The sequence below is a fragment of the Neoarius graeffei genome, chromosome 25 (assembly GCF_027579695.1).
Source record: "Neoarius graeffei isolate fNeoGra1 chromosome 25, fNeoGra1.pri, whole genome shotgun sequence".
In the NCBI taxonomy this organism is placed as follows: Eukaryota; Metazoa; Chordata; class Actinopteri; order Siluriformes; family Ariidae; genus Neoarius; species Neoarius graeffei.
In genome coordinates this window covers 39,758,273-39,781,436 of record NC_083593.1, presented here as the reverse complement: position 1 = coordinate 39,781,436, position 23,164 = coordinate 39,758,273, and the positions used below count along the sequence as shown (strand labels likewise).

Genomic DNA, 23,164 nt, shown 5'->3' with positions numbered 1-23,164 from the left:
CCTGGAGGTGGTGATGCTGGTTGTCAAGGATGATGATGACAGGGAGTAATGGTCGATCAGCGGGGGGCTGGTTTTGAGTGTTGCCCACCAGGGCCCCTCGATTCACTGGTGGGCTTAACCTTTTAACAGGCAGGCTCAGCAGATGTGTCCCAGCTGACCACAGTAGAAGCAGGCCCCTGTGCTCTGTCGGCGCTGTCGTTCTTCAGCTGACACTCAAACCTGGTCTACCTGCATGGGTTCGACGGACGAGGCGGGAGATGGAGAGGAGGTGAAGCTGGGGCGAGTTTTCTCTCTCCTCAATTGCTGGATACTGGCGTTGACACAGTTGGCGAGGTCCATGAGGCTGGAGAGGTCCGACAGCAGTTCCCATGATACCAGCTCGTCCTTAATGGCGTCGGACAAGCCGGGCAGGGACGTGTCGATCTGGGCAGTCTCATTCCAACCGCACAATGCCGCCAATGTCCGGAACTCAATGATGTAGTCTGAGGTAGACTGGGACCCTTGCCACAGCTCCATGAGTTCTCTAGCTGCCTCCCGGCTGGACAAAGAGTGGTCAAAAGTTCACCTCATCTCCTCGGAGAAATCTTTGAAGTTGGAGCAGAAATGTGCATCGGTGTCCCAGACTGCTGTTCCCCACTCCCTGGCCTTGCCGGTGAGGAGCGTGGTGGTATATGATGCCCGGGAGCATTCTGTGGGGAAGGCCAGAGGTTGCAGCTCTAGGATTAATGAGCATTAAGACAAGAAAGATCTGCAAGTACCTGGTTCTCAAGCATAGGGTTGAGGCGCTGGGAGTCTCAGCTCGTGGAGAAAGGCGGTGGCAGGAGCTGGAGTTGGAGACAGCTGGGCAAGAGTAGGCATGGCTTGATAATGCTGCATCTGCATGATGAGGAGGTTGAGTGAGTCGGACAAGGTGGCAAGGTTCTGATTGACTTGTCGTAGGTCTTGTTGATGGGTCCCGAGGAGAGTCCCTTGTTGTTGGATGGCCGTTCTCAGATGGGCGAATTCTGCTGGATCCATGCTAGCCAGAACATACTGTTAGGGTTGCTGGAGGTGTGGTGAATTAGGACCCAAAAGCAGAACACGCACACAGACAGTAATCCAAGAAGCATAGTGGGTTTAATCCAGAAAAAGGCATGGCAAAAATGTAAACAAAACTTAAGAAACAATAACGAAAATAGTCCAGGTATAAAAAGAAAATGTGAAACTTAACTTGAAAAACGAGGCAGGCAAAGACATGAAAAACACTTGAGGGAAAAAACATGGAAAAAACTCTCAAGGCAAAAAATGGCTAGAGTCTACATACGAGATATTCTGGCACTGTCTGTGGCTGAGAGCAGCATTTAAAAAGGCAGCAGTGATGATCAGGAAGTGAATGCAGGTGAGCACTCACTGAACGGGGAAGCAGGCAGGAAGGAATTCCCGTCCCGGATCTGGATCGGAGCTGGCATGGAAGATCCGCAAGCTCAGGAGTGGATGTCCGGGGCGGAGCGTGACAGATCCAGTAACTATCAACGAATAATCACCTCAATAGCACCCCTACAGGATACATTTACCACTTTTATCATCATCCACAACTGTGTTAGACCGAGGGTGGTTCTAGCGGACTTGATTCAGGGACTTGTTTTAAATGACAACTGTGTAGTTACTGTCCAGAACCGGAAGTGAGTCAGCACTTGACAGCATCCATTCATTGTACATGCACTGACTGATTCTGAGTCCTGGTCTCCATGTTTTCAACACCGCATGTTCAGAGGTTAGAAAGAATAAATGCACATTTTATGACTGATTATCTTGTATCAACAACAACTCTAGCTTTGTTGGTAACATTTTGTACAGGTTAAAGTTGGTCCCACTGTCAGGGTGAAGGCACTTACGGATGTATGTGCAGGGGAGAGCGGGAGAAGCAAACTGGAAACAAAGCCAAAATGCTAGACGAGAATCGTGGTCAAAGGACAGGCAAGGGTCAGTCAATCGGTAAACTGGGCAATGCAGGCAGGACTAGAGAATGACGAGAATAATAGAAGAACAAGGGTGAAATACAAAAGAAAAGAGACAGATGGTAAAAGCTTGGTACAACAGGAATGAACACTGAACAATACTTCGCGTTGAGTGAGAATGGGAGAGGTGCTTAAGGGCTGATGAACCAAGAAACAAGTGATAGGTGTAATTAATAGACAGGTGATAGAGGGCGCTGTGGTTCTTGGGTGTTGTAGTTCTGATAAGCCATGTTAGAAGTTTGTTTAGAGCTGGCGCTCTTGACACTATTACTGACACCTATGTTAGAAAGAGAGTATTAGTGACTAATACTCTAATATAAGTCGCACAGTGCCAAACATGAATTTGGCATGGTGCCAACAAATCCATGAGGCATCAAATTAAATTACCTATAGCTGTTTTGCAAATCTATAGTAAAAGTAGTGTCATTCTTGTCCAAAAATACACTTTCGACCTAGCTGAAACATCATATATATTTTGAAGGCTTTCTGCCAAGAAAAGGGACCATTTTCGGTTGCACATACATGATTTCATGTCAGATTTACAGTAACTTCACTTGGTCTACTTTCACTTTGGTTTGTATTTCCTGCATATGGAGGCTTGGTAGTGTAATGCAGCAGGTAGAACTCAAAATCCATAATCTGAGCATCTGGTGTGGACTCTCTCTCTCATACACACACACATATATATATATATATATATATATATATATATATATATATATATATATATATATATATATATATATACACGGAGTGCAGAATTATTAGGTAAGTTGTATTTTTGAGGATTAGTTTTATTATTGAACAACAACTATGTTCTCAATCAAACAAAAAGACTCATAAATATCAAAGCTGAATATGTATGGAAGTTAGAGTGGGGTGTTTTTAGTTTTGGCCATTTTAGGAGAATATGTATGTGTTCAGGTAACTTTCACTGTGCAGAATTATTAGGCAACTTAATAAAAACCAAATGTGTAGCCATTTCACTTATTTATTTTCACCAGGTACACTGATATGACAACTCCAGATTTGCAAATAAACATATCTGACATTCAAACACAAAACAAAAACAAAATCAGTGACCAGTATAGCCACCCTTCTTCATGAGGACGCTCAAAAGCCTTCCATCCATAGATTCCGTCAATTTCTTTATCTGTTCACGACCAACATTGTGTGCAGCAGCAACCACGGCCTCCCAGACGCTGTTCAGAGAGGTGTACTGTTTTCCCTCTTTGTAGACCTCACGTTTTATAATGGACCACAGGTTCTCTATGGGGTTTAGGTTAGGTGAACAAGGGGGCCATGTCATTATTTTTTTCACCTTTCAGACCTTTACTGGCTAGCCACGCAGTGGAGTATTTGGACGCATGAGATGGAGCATTATCCTGCATGAAAATCATGTTCTTCTTGAAAGATGCTGACTTTTTCCTATACCACTGCTTGAAGGTTTCTTCCAGGAACTGGCAGTAGGTCTGGGAGTTGAGTTTGAGTCCATCCTCAACTCGAAAAGGTCCAACAAGCTCGTCTTTGATGATACCAGCCCATAGCAGTACTCCACCTCCACCTTGCTGGCGTCCGAGTCGGAGTGGAGCTCTGTGCCCATTACTGATCCAGCCACAGGCCCATTCATCTGGCCCATCAAGAGTCACTCTCATCTCATCAGACCACAGCACCTTAGAAAAATCAGTCTTAAGATATTTCTTGGCCCAGTCTTGACGTTTTATCTTGTGTGCCTTACTCAGTGGTGGTTGTTTTTCAGCCTTCCTTACCTTGGCCATGTCCCTCAGTATTGCACACCTTGTACTCTTTGACACTCCAGGAATGTTGCAACTCTGGAATATGGCAGAACTGGATGCTAATGGCTGTTTGTTAGCTTCACGCTTGATTTTCCGCAGATCATGTGCAGTTATTTTGCGCCTTTTTTTCCCCACACGCTTCTTTCGACCCTGTTGACTATTTGCAATGAAACGCTTGATTGTTCGGTGATCACGTTTCAACATCTTCGCAATTTCAAGAGTGCTGCATCCGTCTGCAAGACATCTCACAATTTTATACTTTTCAAAGTCTGTCAGATCTCTCTTCTGACCCATTTTGCCAGAGGAAAAGAGGTTGCCTAATAATTATGCACACCTGATATAGGGTGTTGATGTCATTAGACCACACCCCCTCTCATTACACAGATGCACAGCACCTGATATACTTAATTGGTAGTAGGCTTTCAAGCCTAAACAGCTTGGAGTGGGACAACATGCATTAAAAGGATGTTGTGGTCAAAATACTCACTTGCCTAATAATTCTGCACTCAGTGTATATATATATATATATATATAAATAAAATTCTCATCTCATTATCTCTAGCCGCTTTATCCTGTTCTCTAGGGTCGCAGGCAAGCTGGAGCCTATCCCAGCTGACTATGGGCGAAAGGCGGGGTACACCCTGAACAAGTCGCCAGGTCATCACAGGGAGATTATATATATATACCCCGCCTTTCACCCGTAGTCAGCTGGGATAGGCTCCAGCATGCCTGCGACCCTGTAGAACAGGATAAAGCGGCTAGAGATTATATATATATATATATATATATATATATATATATATATATATATATATAAGTTACATATTGTTATGGAACATCTGCAAAACATTATAACAGATCATATAACAATCATTTACATTATAACAGATAAACAGTTCTTCCCCAAGCCTCTCTCTTTTTCTCTCTGTCCAAGTTAGTAAGATGAAAAAAATGCAGGTTGTCAGGTTATCAAGGACCTGGAAACTATAAATTCCATAAACCTGAAACCTCTTCCACTGCTGAAAGCTTAAAAGTTACAGCGCACTAATACTGAAGATTCTTTCTAAAAATGTTAAAATGTTGCCTCCAGCTCTGAGCCTAACTCCAACCACTTCATTATTTTGAAAAATGCTAAAACGTGGGCAAGGGGTGGGGGTGAGGTGGCATAAACGCCTGTGAATGATGAGTCTCAGCATATCAGCTAATAAATATCTGGATATCAGCAAATGAACGTGGTTTCACAGATTCCCACTCAAGGGTGGGGGCTGGGGGAGATGGTTGGTTGATTGGAGGGTGTTAACATTAGACATGCACATTAGGTAAAATACCCAGCCACTGGGGTTGTACAAGGCAGTGCATACTTAGTGCCGGTCTGTAACCCGGACAGACTGGGGAGGGTTGGTTAGGCAGGGCATCCGGTGTAAAACCTATGCAAAATCAAAATATGTAGAACAGATTTGCTGTGGTGACCCCTAACAGGAACAACCAGGAGATGATGATTAACCCCAGCATTGATATGTTACATCGCTATACAGTCATACCATTTAGTTTCCAGCTCAAAACGCACATTTAAGTATGCAGGATCTTTTTAAATGAAGCTTCATGAGATCAACAATGAACCATTTTTCTAAGCACATTTGAAGCCAGATAAGTCCCTGTGTAACTTGTTGCTATAGAAATGATAGCCTATTACGACAGCATTAATGTGCTTTGAATTACAGCCAGTACTACTAGTAAAATCAATCAATATCTAACCAACCAGATTTGAGAATTCAACAGAACTATAGTATTAGAGCTAAAAATGAAGTTTACGTTGCAAAATACTCGCTATAAAGAGTTAAAGGAGCAGTGTGCAATTTTTGAGCCCTTTGCTGTCTGCAAGGAGAACTGCAAATACCTGCCATCTGTTTCTATGCCTCCGTCAAAACCATGCAAAGCTTGTGAATTGTTTTCAAAGAAATATGTGGAACCGAGCAGCTGTTCTCAAGGTCTGGGTCATAACAAAGCCCAAAATGAAGAAATGTATTTCGAAAAAAAGTATTTAGTAATCACAGTAGACATCTAACGTACCTTTGCAGTTATATGATTATTACATGTCTCGAAAGAGTTTTGGACATAAAAAGCTCAACCTTTAAGCCATTTAGTTATAAATGAAACATAAACTGACAGAATATCAGCAGCAATTCAATTTGTATATTTGATTTTTTAAAAATGTTGAGTAGTTTATTCGCGACATTATGGTTGATGTATGTTTTGTACTTATTAACACAGGCTCTGAAATTTTACACCAGCTGGCTCCCCTGATAAGATAATTAACACAAAAGCTAGCTCACACCATCTGCGTGACATTTCCATCTGGTTTACTGATACGTCTTTGTATATTATCTTTCAAAAGGGCTGGTTAGATGGCTGTGTGTGCTTACTGCGAAATGGAGCAAAACAGAACATCCCTGATAAGAACGGTCGCTTACCACTTCATGCTGCTACAGCTGAGGTCGACCTCAGGTACACAATCTCCAGCTGTGATTTTCCATAGTAAAGCATAGCTTCATAATTGATGTTCTACTCATATGGTTGACTCAGAAGTTTCTTGGAAGCCCTGATAATAATCTTTGGCTATTGTACTGTTGACACGGTTTACATAGAGATGGAAAGCTCTAAAAGAGCACACTGAAAGGTTTATCAAACATGATCATGAACATTAATATGGAGTAATATTGATATGGTTTAATATTACAAGTATTTAAAGGAACTGGTGTGGATTGATTTCAGGAACTGCCTTGGATTAATTTAGAAAACAAAGCCCACAAGAGGAAGAGAAAGTACGCTGCAGTAGTCAGAGCTGCTAGGTCAGCACATCACCGGCACCAGGCCAAGATTCATTGTGTATCTTAATGAATGTTCCCTTCCTCAAATGGGAACGCTTTCACCAGGACATATATACAGTCCCTATAGCAACCTGAGACCTTTGCTCTGCACGGCAGCATTTCCAGAAGCACTTTTCCTTTTCCATGATGGCAGGAATTGAAAAGACAGGCCTTTTAGAGCTCTGTTTAAAAACTGCAGCACTGATTTTGTGTGTTGGTGTGAGAGAACAACAATGGAAAAAAAAAACCCTTCAGCGAGACTTCCTGTTTCTCTCTGTCCATCTGGCAGCTAGTTTCCACTGTACTAGCAATTATGATAATGAGCAGTGTGTGCAGATTTATTGCAGTCTCTAGACATTTCGAGTAAACAGAAGTATTTTCAATTAGATCTCTCAACTTGGGAACGCTGTGAAAAATATGACTAATTAGCCGTATTTCAGTGTGAGCCTGATATGAACACAGAGTTAAAGCTAGACTACCTTTCAGATTTTTTAAGTGTAGGTCATAAAAATAATTTTCCCAACACCCAGTTATTTTTGTTTAATGGACTGAAAGCTATTGAATTCGAATCACAGATTTCCAATTTTATTAGTTTTTTTAATAGAACAATTAATGAATTTAGGGCCACATGACCCTAAATTCTCTGCTATTTTTTTCTTGCTTCAACATGACCCAATTCAAGATACTACATCATGCATCATGTGGTGGGCTTTCCCCATTCGCACAAGGCATTGTGTGATACAAATTTGAAACAGGAGAGAAAAATGGAGGACGCGAGTGTGCGAATGAAACGTGAAAGACCGACTAAATTAACAGAAAGCAAGAAGAAAAGACATTATGTTGCAAAGGAAAGAAAACGCAGGACCAAACGAATAAATATCGGCGGTCAGCGAGCACCTTGGTGTGATCAACTGTTCGTTTAGCGACAGAATTATGTAACTGTCAGTGCACGGTCAAGGTAAACCTGTAGATGGCAGTAATGCAACACTGTGGATGCCAGCTGCCATAAAACCCAAAAGAAGAAGAAGCAGGTAAACCTGCGCATGCACACATGGACTTCCTCTGTCTGCTTGACTGTGCGAAGCGAGCAATTTCATGCACATTATTTGCTAGGGAATCCCTTCAAATAAAATAACTTCCCAGCCACAGAATGGCCTAGGATTTTTTTTAGATATTGCAGAAATAAACATATAGCACAATGACCAAATTTCAGAGGGAACAAAATTTCACCGATTTTATGAAATCAAAAAGCTGTATAGATTTAAAATTTCAGCAAGAATATGATTTTCACTGTGTAAATATACACTATATGGCCAAAAGTTTGTGGACACTTGACAATCACATCTATTCCCAATTTAGTCCCCTATTTGCTGTTATATCATCATCCATTCTTCTGGGAAGGCTTTCCAGTAGATTTTGGAGCATGGCTGTGGGGATTTGTGTTCATTCAGCTACATTATTAAGGTCAGACACTGATGTCAGGTGGAGAGGTCTGTGGTCAATTCGTAAGGTTAGGTGTTCAGTGGGGTTGATGTTGAGGCTCTGTGCAGAACACAAGTTCTTCCACAACAACCTTGGCAAACCATGTCTTTATGGAGCTTGCTTTGTGCACAGGGGCATTGTCATGCTAGAGCATGTTTAGGCCCCCTAGTTCCAGTGAAAGGAAATGTTACAGCATACAAAGACATTCTGTACAATTGTGTGCTTCCAGCATTGTGAAGAATGGGGAAGAACCATGTATGGGTGTGATGATCAAGTTTCCACAAATTTTTGCCAACATAGTGCATATTGCGTATGACTACTGTACGTTCCTAATAGTATTATGCAATTTTGTCATTCATAGACTCATGGCTGTGTTATTGCAACAATCAACACTGTGTGAAATAAATCATCAAGACAATGAGGTGAGAAAAGTTCAAACATTGATTAATTTACCCACATGTATGGTATATGTGAAAGTGTCATTATAAATGAAAAATTGCACCCATCAGCTATATTTATGTATTTATTAGACAGAATTATTTTTTCCTTTAATACTCAGTGTGTTGCATGACTATATTCTGCCTGAACCTCTAGTCTAAAGGATGCACCATCTACATTTGTGGAAGAATCTATAGTTTTAAGTAAAGAATAAAACATTATCGGGCATGCTGTTCTAAGAAAATAATAAAATGACAGGTTTGTGTGAATGTCCTCTGAGAAAAAAACTTCACCATATCAACTATTACATTGCTGGATTTCATGTGACGCCACATCCGCCTCATTAGTTATTCAGAACTTTAGCTGGTGGTCTACCAAAGCTCAGTTGACAAAGCATTTGTACAGAGAAGGTGCATTGCTCGCATGAAAAATGCTTTATGCTTGCATTGTTTTAGGTTGTTCGAACCGATCAAACCATGAAACTGATAAAAGTTTCTTCAGGGTTCCCCGTGAACTAATAAAAAAGGGCAAACGAACACAGGATTTCACAAAAAGACATCGAAAAAGGTGGCTTTTGAACCTCTCACTGAAATTGAAGGGAGCCAAGTCGAAGCATGCTCGAGTTTGCAGTGATCACTTGGTGAAAGGTTTATGTGTCCCTCTCAGCTACGTCCTTAGTGTTTCCCAAGTACTTTTCTTGCTATGTGTTGTTGTTTTACAGGACTTTTTTTAAGTCACGAAGCGCTAAAGTCCCCAGCTGTTTCTTTGTTTACTCCTCACAAAGTCCATATGCATGAAGATCACAACAAAATTCTTACCCAGCCATACAGTTACAATGCGCCATGATCACTTCTCCATCTTGTTTAACTAAGATCCAGGTCTTTAAAGAGGTTTCTGATGATCTTTGTGAATGATTTACCTGAGAGATAAGAGCCAACACAAGTGCGAATCAAGCAAACTGTTGTTTGTTTACACTTCAACTTGCAGCGCTTCATTGTAAAGACGCGAATGAAAAGCTTAAAAAAACAACATACTTACATGGGCAAAAACAATAATAGACTGGTACCAAAATCCAGAATTGTGACACCCAAAGGCATTTTTGAGACAAAGTCGGCAAACAGTCTTATTTTGTCAATTTGGGTGTGCCGAATTCAAATCTGCAATATGCCGAGCTCTATCTGACCTCTGTTGACCTCTAGAGGTCATTGAACTTTGGGCCTGTAAACGTCTCAGCTGAACCCAGTTTCTCAGCTTTCTAAGGAATGAAATGTACTAAAATGATTAATGAAGTTAGCAAATGGCCTTGTTTGTTAAATGTTTGGGTGCTGAATTCATTTTTCATTTGTAAAACGACATATGACCTCTGATAACCTCAAGGTCATTAAGCTTGGCCTATAGACCTATGCATTTAACGGCATTTTTAAACTGACTTTACTCCCCCAAAAAGAATATGAACAGACAAAAAACAAATAGAAAGGAACAAATACAACATTAAATGCCAGTCCATGTACATGTGACTTACTTTTCATAATGAGAATGCCTAGGCGATCACCTTACATAACATTGCATTACATTTAACGGTTATTGTTTATACAAAGCTACTGAAAAAAGGACAGATTCAGCAGCATACAAAATGTGGGGGCATACAGGGTATACAGGTTAATCAGGGTTAGTATATATGAGAGTTTTTTTCTTTGTTGTTTGTTGTTTGTTTTGTTTTAAACGGGGTAAAGCCTTTACAAAAAACAAACAACAAAGAAAAAAACCTCTCATATATACTAACCCTGATTAACCTGTATACCCTGTATGCCCCCATATTTTGTATGCTGCTGAATCTGTCCTTTTTTCAGTAGCTTTGTATAAACAATAACCGCTAAATCTAATGCAATGTTATGTAAGGTGATCGCCTAGGCATTCTCATTGTGAAAAGTAAGTCACATGTACATGGACTGGCATTTAATGTTGTATTTGTTCCTTTCTATTTGTTTTTTGTCTGTTCATATTCTTTTTGGGGGAGTAAAGTCAGTTTAAAAATGCCGTTAAATGCATAGGCCTATAGGCCAAGCTTAATGACCTTGAGGTCATCAGAGGTCATATGTCGTTTTACAAATGAAAAATGAATTCAGCACCCAAACATTTAACAAACAAGGCCATTTGCTAACTTCATTAATCATTTTAGTACATTTCATTCCTTAGAAAGCTGAGAAACTGGGTTCAGCTGAAACGTTTACAGGCCCAAAGTTCAATGACCTCTAGAGGTCAACAGAGGTCAGATAGAGCTCGGCATATTGCAGATTTGAATTCGGCACACCCAAATTGACAAAATAAGACTGTTTGCTGACTTTGTCTCAAAAATGCCTTTAACTCCTTAAATAAGCACTTTTTTGAATTTTGGTACCAGTCTATAAAGGATTCATTCGGCAGCAACTTGATACCGAGGTCCTTTACCCAGCCACATACAAAAAAGTTGTAAGCCTCCATACTCTTCCACGCTTTCATCCGTTTTGCGGTGTAGAAGGACGTCTGCAACACCAGATAGTTCAAGATGTCGGGGAACTCGACTGAAGGGTAGTTTTTGAGATCGTATGACAAATCCTTCTTTCCCAGACTGTAGGGGTCGATTCCATTGCACATAGCAATCTTCTGAATATATCTAAAGCGAGCAGTGGCTTCTAGATTATGAGCATACGCTGATAAATTATCGCTAGTTGTTTGCACTACGGTGGCTGTTTTGGTTTGCTAGACCACCAGCTGTTTTACCGGAAGTGAAATCGCTAAGAAAAGTCACATGACTGAAACCCAAGAATACAGTTTTTATGTGGAGCCTCCACCATGCAAGACCCTATAGAAGCTGTTCCTATAAAAACAATCCTGTATTAGAATCAGGTTATTAATATAATAAACTGTGCTTAGTCTTGCAGCCAGCATTAATATCAGAGCTGCTGTTACAAAAAATAATTCGGCACCTTCTGGGCAATCCTATTCAAGAATTTACCAGCGCTGTGATATAAAGATACAGTATATACAGTGCCGTTAGAAAAAGTTTGTGAACCTTGTCTGTGAAGATTCTCCAGGTCATAGCAAACTGTGGGTGGTAAAAGAGAGCAACTGGACTTGCTTGAAGATTCTTGAAGACGTTTCACCTTTCATCCGAAAGGCTTCTTCAGTTCTGTCTGACTAATAGGGAGTAGACAGAACTGCAGAAGCCTTTCGGATGAGAGGTGAAACATCTTCAAGAATCTTTCCCTGATTTTCTCCCTTTTTTTGTCATGGCCACCCAATAGATAGGTCTCCCCATCACACGACTGTTTTCACCCTCCCTGGTTGGTAGTGATGACGTACTTCCTCCAAGACAAATGAAGCTGGCTGATTGCATCTTTTCGATCTGCTGCTCATGCAATGCCAGGGGCAGCATAACACACTCAAAGGAAAGTCCTGTCCACCCACGTCCAAATACATGAGCTGACAGATGCCCCTGATTAGCTAGTGTTGACAGGGGAGAGCGAGTATGCCACCTCTCCCTCCCTGAGCACACAGGTCAATTTTGCTCTCTTGAGCTCCTGGCCATAGATGGCTGTGACATCATTATGATTAACAAGCCTTAGTTTCCCGTAATGCTATTCTGGTTTTTGACATTGCTTAGTTGCTGTTTTCTGAATTCTTGAATTTTGCCGAGTTTATATTGTTTGCTAATCACCTGACCCTTGCTTGTTTTTTTTTTTTTTTTGGATTACATTTTTGCTTCACATTTTGGATTTTGCTTGCCTGCGTGCAATGAACTCAAAATTGCATTTGCATCCACCTTCAGTGTGTCAGGTATGTCAGCACCTGGGGCACTTTAGCCTGTTCACACACTCAACATGAGGAAATTAAACAGTTGATATGTCATTATGTTGGGAAAATGCCAAGAAAAGGAAGCATTGCAGCAGATATCCCTTGCACACCAATATGTTACCTAAGAACTTGTCAGGACAGGGAATAAAAGTACAAAACAAAGTCAAACCAGAAACACAGCACAATAATCAAAAGGCTTGGCAAAGTCAGACACACAGAACGGAGCATTTACTTCACAATGAATGTGTGAACTTAAATAGTTGAGCTGTGATTGTAGCTGTGATCAATAACAGGTGTGTGAACACAACTCAGGGGATTGTGAACAGAGTGGTGCATGATGGGTGTTGTAGTCTGTGGCAGTCATATTTGAAGGCTGCTTTGAATTCTGGGAAATGTAGTCCTGAGTGCAAGCAGGTGCAGACATGACACACTATGCTTTCCTGGCACTTCATTATCAAAGTCTGGTCTTCACCACGCAGGTTTATAGAAGTGTGCCATGCCTCAATCAACAGAGATTCTTGAGGACCTCAGAAAAAGTTATTGATGCTTACATTTGGCCTCCACCAGTCCATCATGAGGCAGGTGATATACAAAGGGAGGAAATTCATTACCACTGTTACTCTCCCGAGGAATGGCCAGACAATGAAAATCACTTATGCCGCTTTTCCACTACAAGCGCGGCTGAGTCAGGCTGAGCTGTGCCGTGCTGATTTGGGCTGAGTCGAGCTGAGCGGGGCTATTGGAGTTGCATTTCGACTACAACCGCACTGAACCGTGCTGGCTGGAAGTGGGTGGACGCATTGGGTGGAGTTAGCGAAAGTGGGTGGACGTCACGTGATGTCGTTAAGCGGCGCAAACAGTGACATCAGTGATCTTTTAAGCGGTAATCTCACGACCCGGATAGTAAACAATAAACATGGAGGACATGGAGTCGTTAGTGTTGCTGGTCTTGGTGCTGTGGCTTGTTGTCACCGACAACGCCAACAGATACTGGCAAGAGCATATAGATGAGGCGAGGCGCATAAGGCTTCAGAAATTCTCGTAATTCGTAATTATTCTTCTTCCGGGTTTACGGTGTTTACAGATCCCAGCGTGCTCGCGGGGCGTGTGTGGGCATGTGAGGACACTCCTCCTCACCAATCAGTGCACAGGGGAGTGTCTGCTCACGCCCCCAGCCTCACTCAGCTCGGTTTGGCTCGCTTCAGCCCCACTCCAAAACCGTGCAAGTTTTGGGTGCTAAGCAGGGCTGAAGCGAGCTGAGTCGTGCTGCTCTGAGGTAGTCGAAACGCGAGCCGTGTCGGGCTGAAGTGAGCTGAAGTGAGCTGAAAAAGGGTAGTGGAAAAGGGCCATTAAAGAGAAAATTCCTCCAACATGTTGTGTAGGACTGATCATTTACCAGAAACATTTGGTGGACATTATGGCTGCTAAAGGGAGTCACACCAGTTACTGAAAGCAAAGTTTCACATATTTTTTCTAACAAAGATATTTAACATTGAATCACTTTTGCTCAATAATCAAATGTAAAAACTATAATGTTTTGATCATTTGCTTCATTTGGTTCTTTTTACCTAGTTTGAGATGAAGATCTTATCACCTTTCAGGTCAAATTTATGCAGAAATCCAGAAAATCGTAAAGGGCTCACAAACTTTTGAGTGGCACTATATATAGATAGAGTCAAGCTAAAAAAAAGACCTTGTCTTCTGTTAGCATTCATCTCATTACTCTTACTCATTCACACGACAAAGACTGAATGTGAGTGTGATTCATGCTCACAACTTAACAACATTTAAGTCCTCTGCTAAAATCCCAGACATGACTCACCGTTGGTTCTGGTTTCACACACAGAGACGTTTAGATGCCACTGAAAAAAATAGAGTGGCACGCTCTCAGTCTCTCAGTTCCATGTAACTGTAGTGTGTATTTTATGTTCGCTGAGCGCCAAGGGCATAGTTTTACACACAGAGAACACCAGAGAGGATACGCCAAGTACTAAATCTCTCTTGGAGTAGGACAATAAAGAGATTTTTATGCATTAACAGATCATGTCTTAAAAAACAATATCTACAGAGCATCAAGACATTAACTTGATAAAACTCAAATGGAAACACATTGAATGCATTACACTTGTGTTGTGTCTTTAACAATCTGGCAGATTTTCTAACTGTTTCCATGCACTGTCTTATATTGAGTACCTGAGTTGCTTTACAGTTTATCATGAGCGTATTAAAAAATACATTACTGCTTTTGTCCTGATAGGGCATGACAGCGCTTCACTGGGCATCCTTCCATAACCGCCCGGAGCATGTACAGGCCCTGCTTCAAAAAGGGGCAGATCCGACACTGGTTGATAAAGACTTTAAAACTGCACTTCACTGGGCTGTGCAGGTAGGAAAGTTACACTGATTTCCTGTCAGATAACTGTATGAACTGTTGACTCATGCGCCAGTGTGTACCTAAAACATAGCCAAACTTGCTCTTCTACTAACCACTGTAAAACATTTCAGCTTTGTTTAGTTATGTCCACTTACTTTTTCTCTTTAACTCAATGAGCTCTGAAAAGTGTTTTAATTTGAACTAATCTGTGCAAGTTTTCAAAGGTTAGACTTGAATTACTTAGCTGTCTTGACTAATTAAGACTTTTTCTGAGTTGAAGCAAAGATAATCGTCAAATTTAGTTAACCTGCATTTTCAAGGCAGCAGGTGAACTTGCATTTCCAAGTTAAACCAATTTAAAATGTTTTACAGTGTAGACAAAGCAAGGCATGAATCCAAAAAAAGGTATTACAGAGAAAATTTAGTGACATTCCCTCTTTTCCCTTGCACAAGACAAAGCACTTCAACAGAAAACATCATGAATGATCACGTACTGTGAATCACACCCAGTCATGTTCAGTTTCATTTTCACATCAACTGTCCGTACAATTTTCTGACTTGAGTCTTTTGTACTCAGCTATGTTACAAATAAGGACTTTCAGGAAAGAACCTGTAAGCAGTTACATGAACAAGAAAAGTTAGAAAAATAAAACAATTGCTATAACTATCCAGTCAGCTACTTAGTTAACGTGAGTAATATCAGAGTTTATTCTGTCCACATTCACTTGATATGAGCAATTGCGCCTCTGATTGGCGACTCTACTACTAGAATATCAGCTCATATACTTTGGGTAGAGAAAAACAAAATGGCGGAGCATGTTGCTGAACCAACCAAGGATGAAATAAAAATGCTACTTGAAAACAAAACCCCCAAAAATAAAAAAAAAGCAATAAAATATGGAACAAAAGTATTTCATGGTAAGAACGTATCTTTTTTTACTTTTCAATAATAATACTAATAATACTAATAATAATAATAATTATTATTATTATAGCATTTTTCACAAATTGCTCCTGTCATTTTGCTGGTTTGATTCCATTTTAAGCAGAAATTATTTTGCTGGATGTTTTGCATAAAGTTTTTATTTATCAAATTTGCAAAAAATAAAAATAAAAATGCTCTGTTTCTCAAAATCCAGTGAATGTGGATAGAATAAAACAATTATTCCACTCAGTCTCATTGTACATGGCTTATATCCAACTCGGTACTATGCGCCTCATTGGCTATCAGCTTGTACGACTCAATTTCATGGAATAATTGTTAAATATTGCCCATCACTAGTTAAATCATTTAAAGGCCCTTTATGCCTAAAATATGCCATTATTTTAGAATTATTTGAATCTCAGGGCTTTCCATGTTGTAAATTGTATTCATTTAAAAATCTGTGTGTGTGTGTGTGTGTGTGTGTGTGTGTGTGTGTGTGCGCGCGCGTGTGCTACCCTACTGGGGCCCATGTCAGGGCTGCACTGTGGATTTATGAGGCACACAGACTTCGTGTTAATCTCCAACAGACCATCATTAATTTAACACAAAACCCCCCTCCCACTCAACCAATAACCTGAGATTCCAATATCAGCTAATAAAGCTGGTGTCATATTAACCCTCTGGAGTCTAATGCCGCTTTTCCACTACCAACGGGGCTGAGTCGGGCTGAGCCGTGCCGTGCTGAGTTGGGCTGAGTCGAGCTGAGCGGGGCTATTGGAGTTGCATTTCGACTACCACCGCGCTGAACCGTGCTGGCTGGAAGTGGGTGGACACATTGGGTGGAGTTAGCGAAAGTGGGTGGACGTCACGTGATGTCGTTAAGCGGTGCAAACAGTGAGATCAGTGATCTTTTAAGCGGTAGTCTCACGACCCGGATAGTAAACAATAAACATGGAGGACATGGAGTCGTTAGTGTTGCTGGTCTTGGTGCTGTGGCTTGTTGTCACCGACAACGCCAACAGATACTGGCAAGAGCGTATAGATGAGGCGAGGCGCATAAGGCTTCAGAAATTCTCGTAATTCGTAATTATTCTTCTTCCGGGTTTACGGTGTTTACAGATCCCAGCGTGCTCGCGGGGCGTGTGTGGGCATGTGAGGATACTCCTCCTCACCAATCAGTGCACAGGGGAGTGTCTGCTCACGCCCCCAGCCTCACTCAGCTCGGTTTGGCTCGCTTCAGCCCCACTCCAAAACCGTGCGAGTTTTGGGTGCTAAGCAGGGCTGAAGCGAGCTGAGTCGTGCTGTTTTGAGATAGTCGAAACGCGAGCCGTGTCGGGCTGAAGTGAGCTGAAAAAGGGTAGTGGAAAAGGGCCATTAGTGCCCGCCGGTGGGCAATTTAACACTTCTCCAAAAACACATCTGTAACCCTGTGAGTTTTTGTCATTCAAACATATAAGTGACACCATTAAAAACCTTGAAACTTCTAGTTTTCAAATATATATATATATATATATATATATATATATATATATATATGAAATAAATTATATAGCTGGCCCTTTTTAAAGAGAGTGAAAAGAAATCTTTGGATTTTCTGTACTGTCTGACTGCAGCAGCCCCCGAGGCCACGCCTATCGCTATTCACATGTAAAGTACCCGGTGCTTGAGTGGCTATTCAGAGGTGAGAGCACGCCCCATTCAGCCAGAAGGCAAAGGCAATGTCCTGCCAGAGCACATGGAAAGTGACAGGGGGGTGGGGGCCATCAGAGGTGTTTCACGCCCATCTAATTAGTATTCAACTAACAGAGACACTGGCTTGACATACAATTACTTTTTTACATTTTGTATGGAAACAACAAAACATTTCTAAATGCTCTTTTTACTTTTATGCAGCCAACACTTTTGTTTACAAGGTTCAAACTTCAAAAGTCTTGGCTAGATATATTTATTGTGTGTTTTCTTGCACTGTTTGAAGACCTCTAAAACCTGTTTTTTGTACAGTTGTGTTTACACTCAGTTTAAATAAAACGTGTTTGTATTACATTCACTTTACTTTCATATTATTTTTTGTTAGGCTTTTCAGAATACAACCATATGTGCCACTTTTGCATAGATGTTTACAGTTAGTTGAAATACTTGAAAATGTCAGGGTGTTGCAAACAGCCTCAAAGTCTCTGAAAGGCCTTAGACTCCAGAGGGTTAAAAAAAACCAACTTCATTTGGCTACAAAAAGTAAAATGAGGTTTTTTTTTTTTGTTTACCCTTTTGGCAGAGTGGTAGCAGATTTATGTGCTCACTTATTCTTGACCATCACCTTGGTTCCACCGTCATAAACTACGATGACGAGAATGGTAAAACCTGCGTTCACATTGCCGCTGCAGCAGGTTACAGTGACATCATCTACGAGCTTGCACGTGTCCCTGAAACCAATCTACAGGCTCTAGATGTGGATGAGCGGTAAGACAGTGGTACATTTTCATGTGTTCACTTTACCTCAACTGCTCAATATGTCTTATGACTTCCTTTGTCTTTCTCAACTTCCTCCAAAATCCATAATATACAGTGCCCTCCATGATTATTGGCACCTGTAAAGATTAGTAAAAAGGGATAGAAAAAAATCCACCTTCTGGTGAAGCAGCTTCATCTCACACTGAAAAAATTAGAAAAATATAACCTTTAATTGAAATAAATTTATTCAGAGAAAAACAAATCCCTCATTAAGAAATAATTATTTTTAACAAAAACACAACAACTATTCTTGGATTGTTTTCTTGCAATTTATTAGGTTTTTTTCTGATTTCATTTGGCTTAATTTAAACATAACCATTGTTGGGGTTCAACCCAGCAAGAGACCCCGATTCCTTCGTGGGCCCCCCTCGGATCTGAGGACGAATGATCAGGTCGAGAGAAACAGACAAGGGAACACCAGAGAGTTCACATGCCAGTTTATTCGCACAGTCACTTCGTCAAAATGGAAACATTCTTGGAAACATCTTATAGTATCTCTGTGTTTATGTTTTGTCTTCATGTGTGTGTGTGTGTGTAATGGGTGTAGAAGTGGGTAATTATCTTGAATCAATCATAATATAAAAACATATTTCTGATGACAGTAAGGTACAGATAGACATCAGAGTCTCGGCTTATGGTCAATATTATGGTTAGAGCATGGAATGTCTAAACACAGAATGTCTAGTCTACGGAGTCTATTCAGAGAAGGTCAAAGACATTAGTTTGCACAGAAAGGATCTAATAATTTTACATAATTTCTTAACACATGAATGTGTGTTAAGTCAGTAAATTACATCTTGATTTCATCAACATAAGCAAAATAACAAATAATATGTCTTTAATAATGCTAAAACAAAGAATGTTATAAGAAAATAAACATAAAAAATAAGAACAACTTAAACATAAGAACAATGAGAATATGTCTGAAAGAGAGAGAACAATTAAACAACTAACAGGATTAAACTCATAACTAAATTAGGTTAATGCTTTTAAACTAAAAATCCTTAGAATCATAAGATCTTAACTATAATTATAATGTCATTATGAACCTAATCTAAAACTATAAAACTAACATTAATCACGGAATGCATTCATTAATTACGGGATCCAAATCACTACCATAGTATATTTCAAGCTTTTAAGAAGCTATAAACCTAAGTTTCAATTAAACATGAATTAACATAAACATGAACCTTAATTCTACCATTTCAGAGTGTGTGTGGGTCGATCTGACACCAAAACAGACCTTGGTGAATCTTTCAGACACCTCTCTGAATGAAAAAATAAACATTTTGTTTATTTTTTGACATGAATGAACACACATTCATATAAAAAAATAAACAAAATGTTCCCAAACAATGTCCAGCCGAGACAGAAGGTCATTTTTAACTGAACCTTAAGTTTAACTGAACCTTAAGTTAATCCTTAATTTTGTCACCATTTTAATAAATTACTGCCTTCTGGGTCAAGAACAATACTTATATAAACCTAACAACCATTCATTTCAACCCAGCCAGCCACTGGTCTTTCATAGTCAGTTAAGACTGTATCCTGTATATAGAATGTCAGCAGATGTGAGTCAGTCCATGATCAACAGCTCTTATGTTTCCAAGTCATGGAAAATGTCTTGAAAAAGGATTGGCGAATTATGTCCTAAAAAGAGTGGATTCCCAAAATAGATTCAAGCAAGTAAAATTGGTAATTTATTACAAGGTAATGTGTGAATATAACATAATTAGTGGCTCACATAAATGTTTATTTTATTTATTGCTCTTTCTGCAAAACCTGTATTAGGACGCCTCTGCACTGGGCAGCTGCAGCAGGAAAGGAGGAGTGTGTGCAAGCTTTGTTACAGCTGGGTGTAGAGCCTGGGCCAAGAGACATCAATGAAAACACGCCACTGACCTACGCCATGTACTGCGGCCACACTGCCTGCATCAAACTGCTTTCAGCTGACAGCAGGTTAGAGTATCTATTTAAAAGGTACACGTCAAATGACCTTCCAAAAATAAGTACCTTAAAGGAACAGTCCACCGTATTTCCATAATGAAATATGCTCTTATCTGAATTGAGACGAGCTGCTCCGTACCTATCCGAGCTTTGCGCGACCTCCCAGTCAGTCAGACGCAGTCAGACGCGCTGTCACTCCTGTTAGCAATGTAGCTAGGCTCAGTATGGCCAACGGTATTTTTTGGGGCTGTAGTTAGATGCGACCAAACTCTTCCGCGTTTTTCCTGTTTACATAGGTTTATATGACCAGTGATATGAAACAAGTTCAGTTACACAAATTGAAACGTAGCAATTTTCTATGCTATGGAAAGTCCGCACTATAATGACAGGCGTACTAACACCTTCTGCGCGCTTCGGCAGCGCATTGATACGGAGCTCAGATATCAGTGCGCTGCCGAAGCGCGCAGAAGGTGTTAGTACGCCTGTCATTATAGTGCGGACTTTCCATAGCATAGAAAATCGCTACGTTTCAATTTGTGTAACTGAACTTGTTTCATATCACTGGTCATATAAACCTATGTAAACAGGAAAAACGTGGAAGAGTTTGGTCGCATCTAACTACAGCCCCAAAAAATACCGTTGGCCATACTGAGCCTAGCTACATTGCTAACAGGAGTGACAGCGCATCTGACTGCGTCTGACTGACTGGGAGGTCGCGCAAAGCTCGGATAGGTACGGAGCAGCTCGTCTCAATTCAGATAAGAGCATATTTCATTATGGAAATACGGTGGACTGTTCCTTTAAAGGGGACATATTATGGAAAACTCACTTTTTCAGTGCTTGTGCACATACATTTGGGTATCTGGAGTGTCTACCAACCCACAAACTCTGTCATTAGCATTACGCCGCCCCTCATCTGTGTATCTCCACTCATAGCTTGAGAACTGCCTTTGTGAATGAATATTCATATAGAAAGTGCTACCTTTTTGGCTAGCAGAAAAGGGGGTGGGGTGAGCAGTGGTTCATTATCATTTAAAGGAACAGGCGCTCAAATCAGCCATTTTGAACAGGGCTGTTTAGACAGGGGGAGAAGGGAGCTGTGGTGCTTTATGCTTGTGGTAATTTGACCAAAACATGTCACAGACATTTCATTAAGACCTCAGGGAACTGTGTGAACTTGTGGAAAGGGGTTATAATGTCACCTTTAATGCATGATCAGTAGTTCATGTGTTCACTATAAATGCATTAATTGTATAATTTCTATAATTATCTATAACTTCAATCATGCCAGTTCGAGTAAATTTGTTTAGTATTTTGCAGCATGTTGAGTGGTTTAAGAGCTAGTGATGGCCAGGCAGAATTACATTTGCCCTGTTCAAAAAGGGAAACACAGCTGCTCCACTCACAAAGTGGAACAAAGGCACACCACCCAAAAAGTGGTGAAGTGAAAATAAAATGCACATGATGTGGAAAGTACCACTGGGCTGCATAGCAGTGAGACAGATAGCTATGATAAACTGAAATGATGAGGGTGGCTCTTTTTGTATTACATTCATATATGTTTTACATCCAGAAAAAGAAACTTAAACAGTTTTGAGTTAACTGACAGTGATGGTGTCTTGGTGATACATTGCTTGTAAAAGTTTTATAACCTGCAATGTTCGTAAGCCTCAACTGTGCTTGCAGTGGCAGTAATTAAAGCTTTGGGTTACTGGGCTGCTCACCGTTGGACCCTTGAGCAAGACATTTAACCTTTAATTGCTTAGTTGTATCCAGTTTCAATTTTAAGCCAGTTTGGATAAAACTAAGTACAACCCCATTTCCAAAAAAGTTGGTACATTATTGTGGCAGCGAGGGCGTGGTCAAGCGTCGGTCTGTGGATGGAGGGCGGAGTCAGGGAAGGTAAGTGGCGGAATCACTGCACCTGACGGGAATTAACCTGTGTTTGTTTGTGTGTCTTCCCCAGTGACCATGCCCTATAAGAGGAGAGGGAGCGCGGAGGGAGGGGGCTACTCCCGACTAGGGCTGCACGATATCAGAAAAATATGCGATATTCGATAACATGACTGAATATCTTGATATCGATATGTATCACGATAATTAATGTTTTTCTTACCTCTACTCGCCGTTCTGCCCTGTATCTAGCATTTAAAAAAAAAACACCCAATGCATCGCTTCCATTCCAACATTATTTTTTTATTGGAAAAACATGGCTACACCTGCAATGGTGTCCATCAATCATCTTTAAATCTCTTAATTTTTGTGAGCGCAGCAGAAAATGTCTTAAGTTGAAGTAAACAAAAAACTGAAAACTACATTACATTAACATAAAGCATTCAAAATGGCAATTTCAGCGGCTCCCGGGAGATGAAGGTGAGCGACACAGATTCACCATAAACTCAAACACAATCTGTTAATAACACATGCAGGTGAGAGAGCAGTGGTGTGTGTGTGTGTGAGAGAGAGAGAGAGAGAGAGAGAGCGGTAGTGTGTGAGAGTGAGCGAGCGGTAGTGTGTGTGTGTGTGTGTGTGTGTGAGAGAGAGTGAGAGTGGTAGTGTGTGCGAGTGAGCGAGCGGTAGTGTGTGTGAGAGAGTGAGAGGTAGTGTGTGTGTGAGAGAGTGAGAGAGAGTGCGGTTTTATGTTTTTATGCTTCTGTACAGCAGTGTTTGTCCCAGTGAGCCGCCCCACCACTGTTTTACAGGTACATGTCTTGCAAAGTGCAAAGTACCTGAGTTTGCAGTACATCACCCCTCCTGAATCCAAAGTACTTCCAAATAGCAGACGTGCATTTTTTTTTTTTTTTTGGAAACCAGTTCCTCCTCACACAAGTTTGTCTCACCACACTTGCTTCCGCCATCACCACGAGGCTTTTACTTGTTTTGCAATAGGGGGCGGAGTTATCCCGCGGCACTTGTTGACATTCAAATGTGATTGGACGGCACAGAAAAATGTGCCTTTTATCGAAATTTAAGTAATTTATGCGGTATGTGTA

At 40.8% G+C, this 23,164-nt stretch overlaps 1 protein-coding gene across 1 annotated transcript in view; it reads left to right on the top strand.

The window, feature by feature from the left end:
* The window catches only part of ankrd55 (ankyrin repeat domain 55), a 42,695-nt gene that overhangs the window by 6,493 nt on the left and 13,038 nt on the right, over window positions 1–23,164 (top strand). Inside the window, exons 4-8 of the mRNA XM_060909550.1 lie at window positions 6,189–6,298; window positions 8,504–8,564; window positions 14,672–14,800; window positions 17,986–18,170; window positions 20,016–20,183. Coding sequence (XP_060765533.1) covers window positions 6,189–6,298; window positions 8,504–8,564; window positions 14,672–14,800; window positions 17,986–18,170; window positions 20,016–20,183 — 653 coding nt within the window. The remainder of the gene's footprint in view (window positions 1–6,188; window positions 6,299–8,503; window positions 8,565–14,671; window positions 14,801–17,985; window positions 18,171–20,015; window positions 20,184–23,164) is intronic.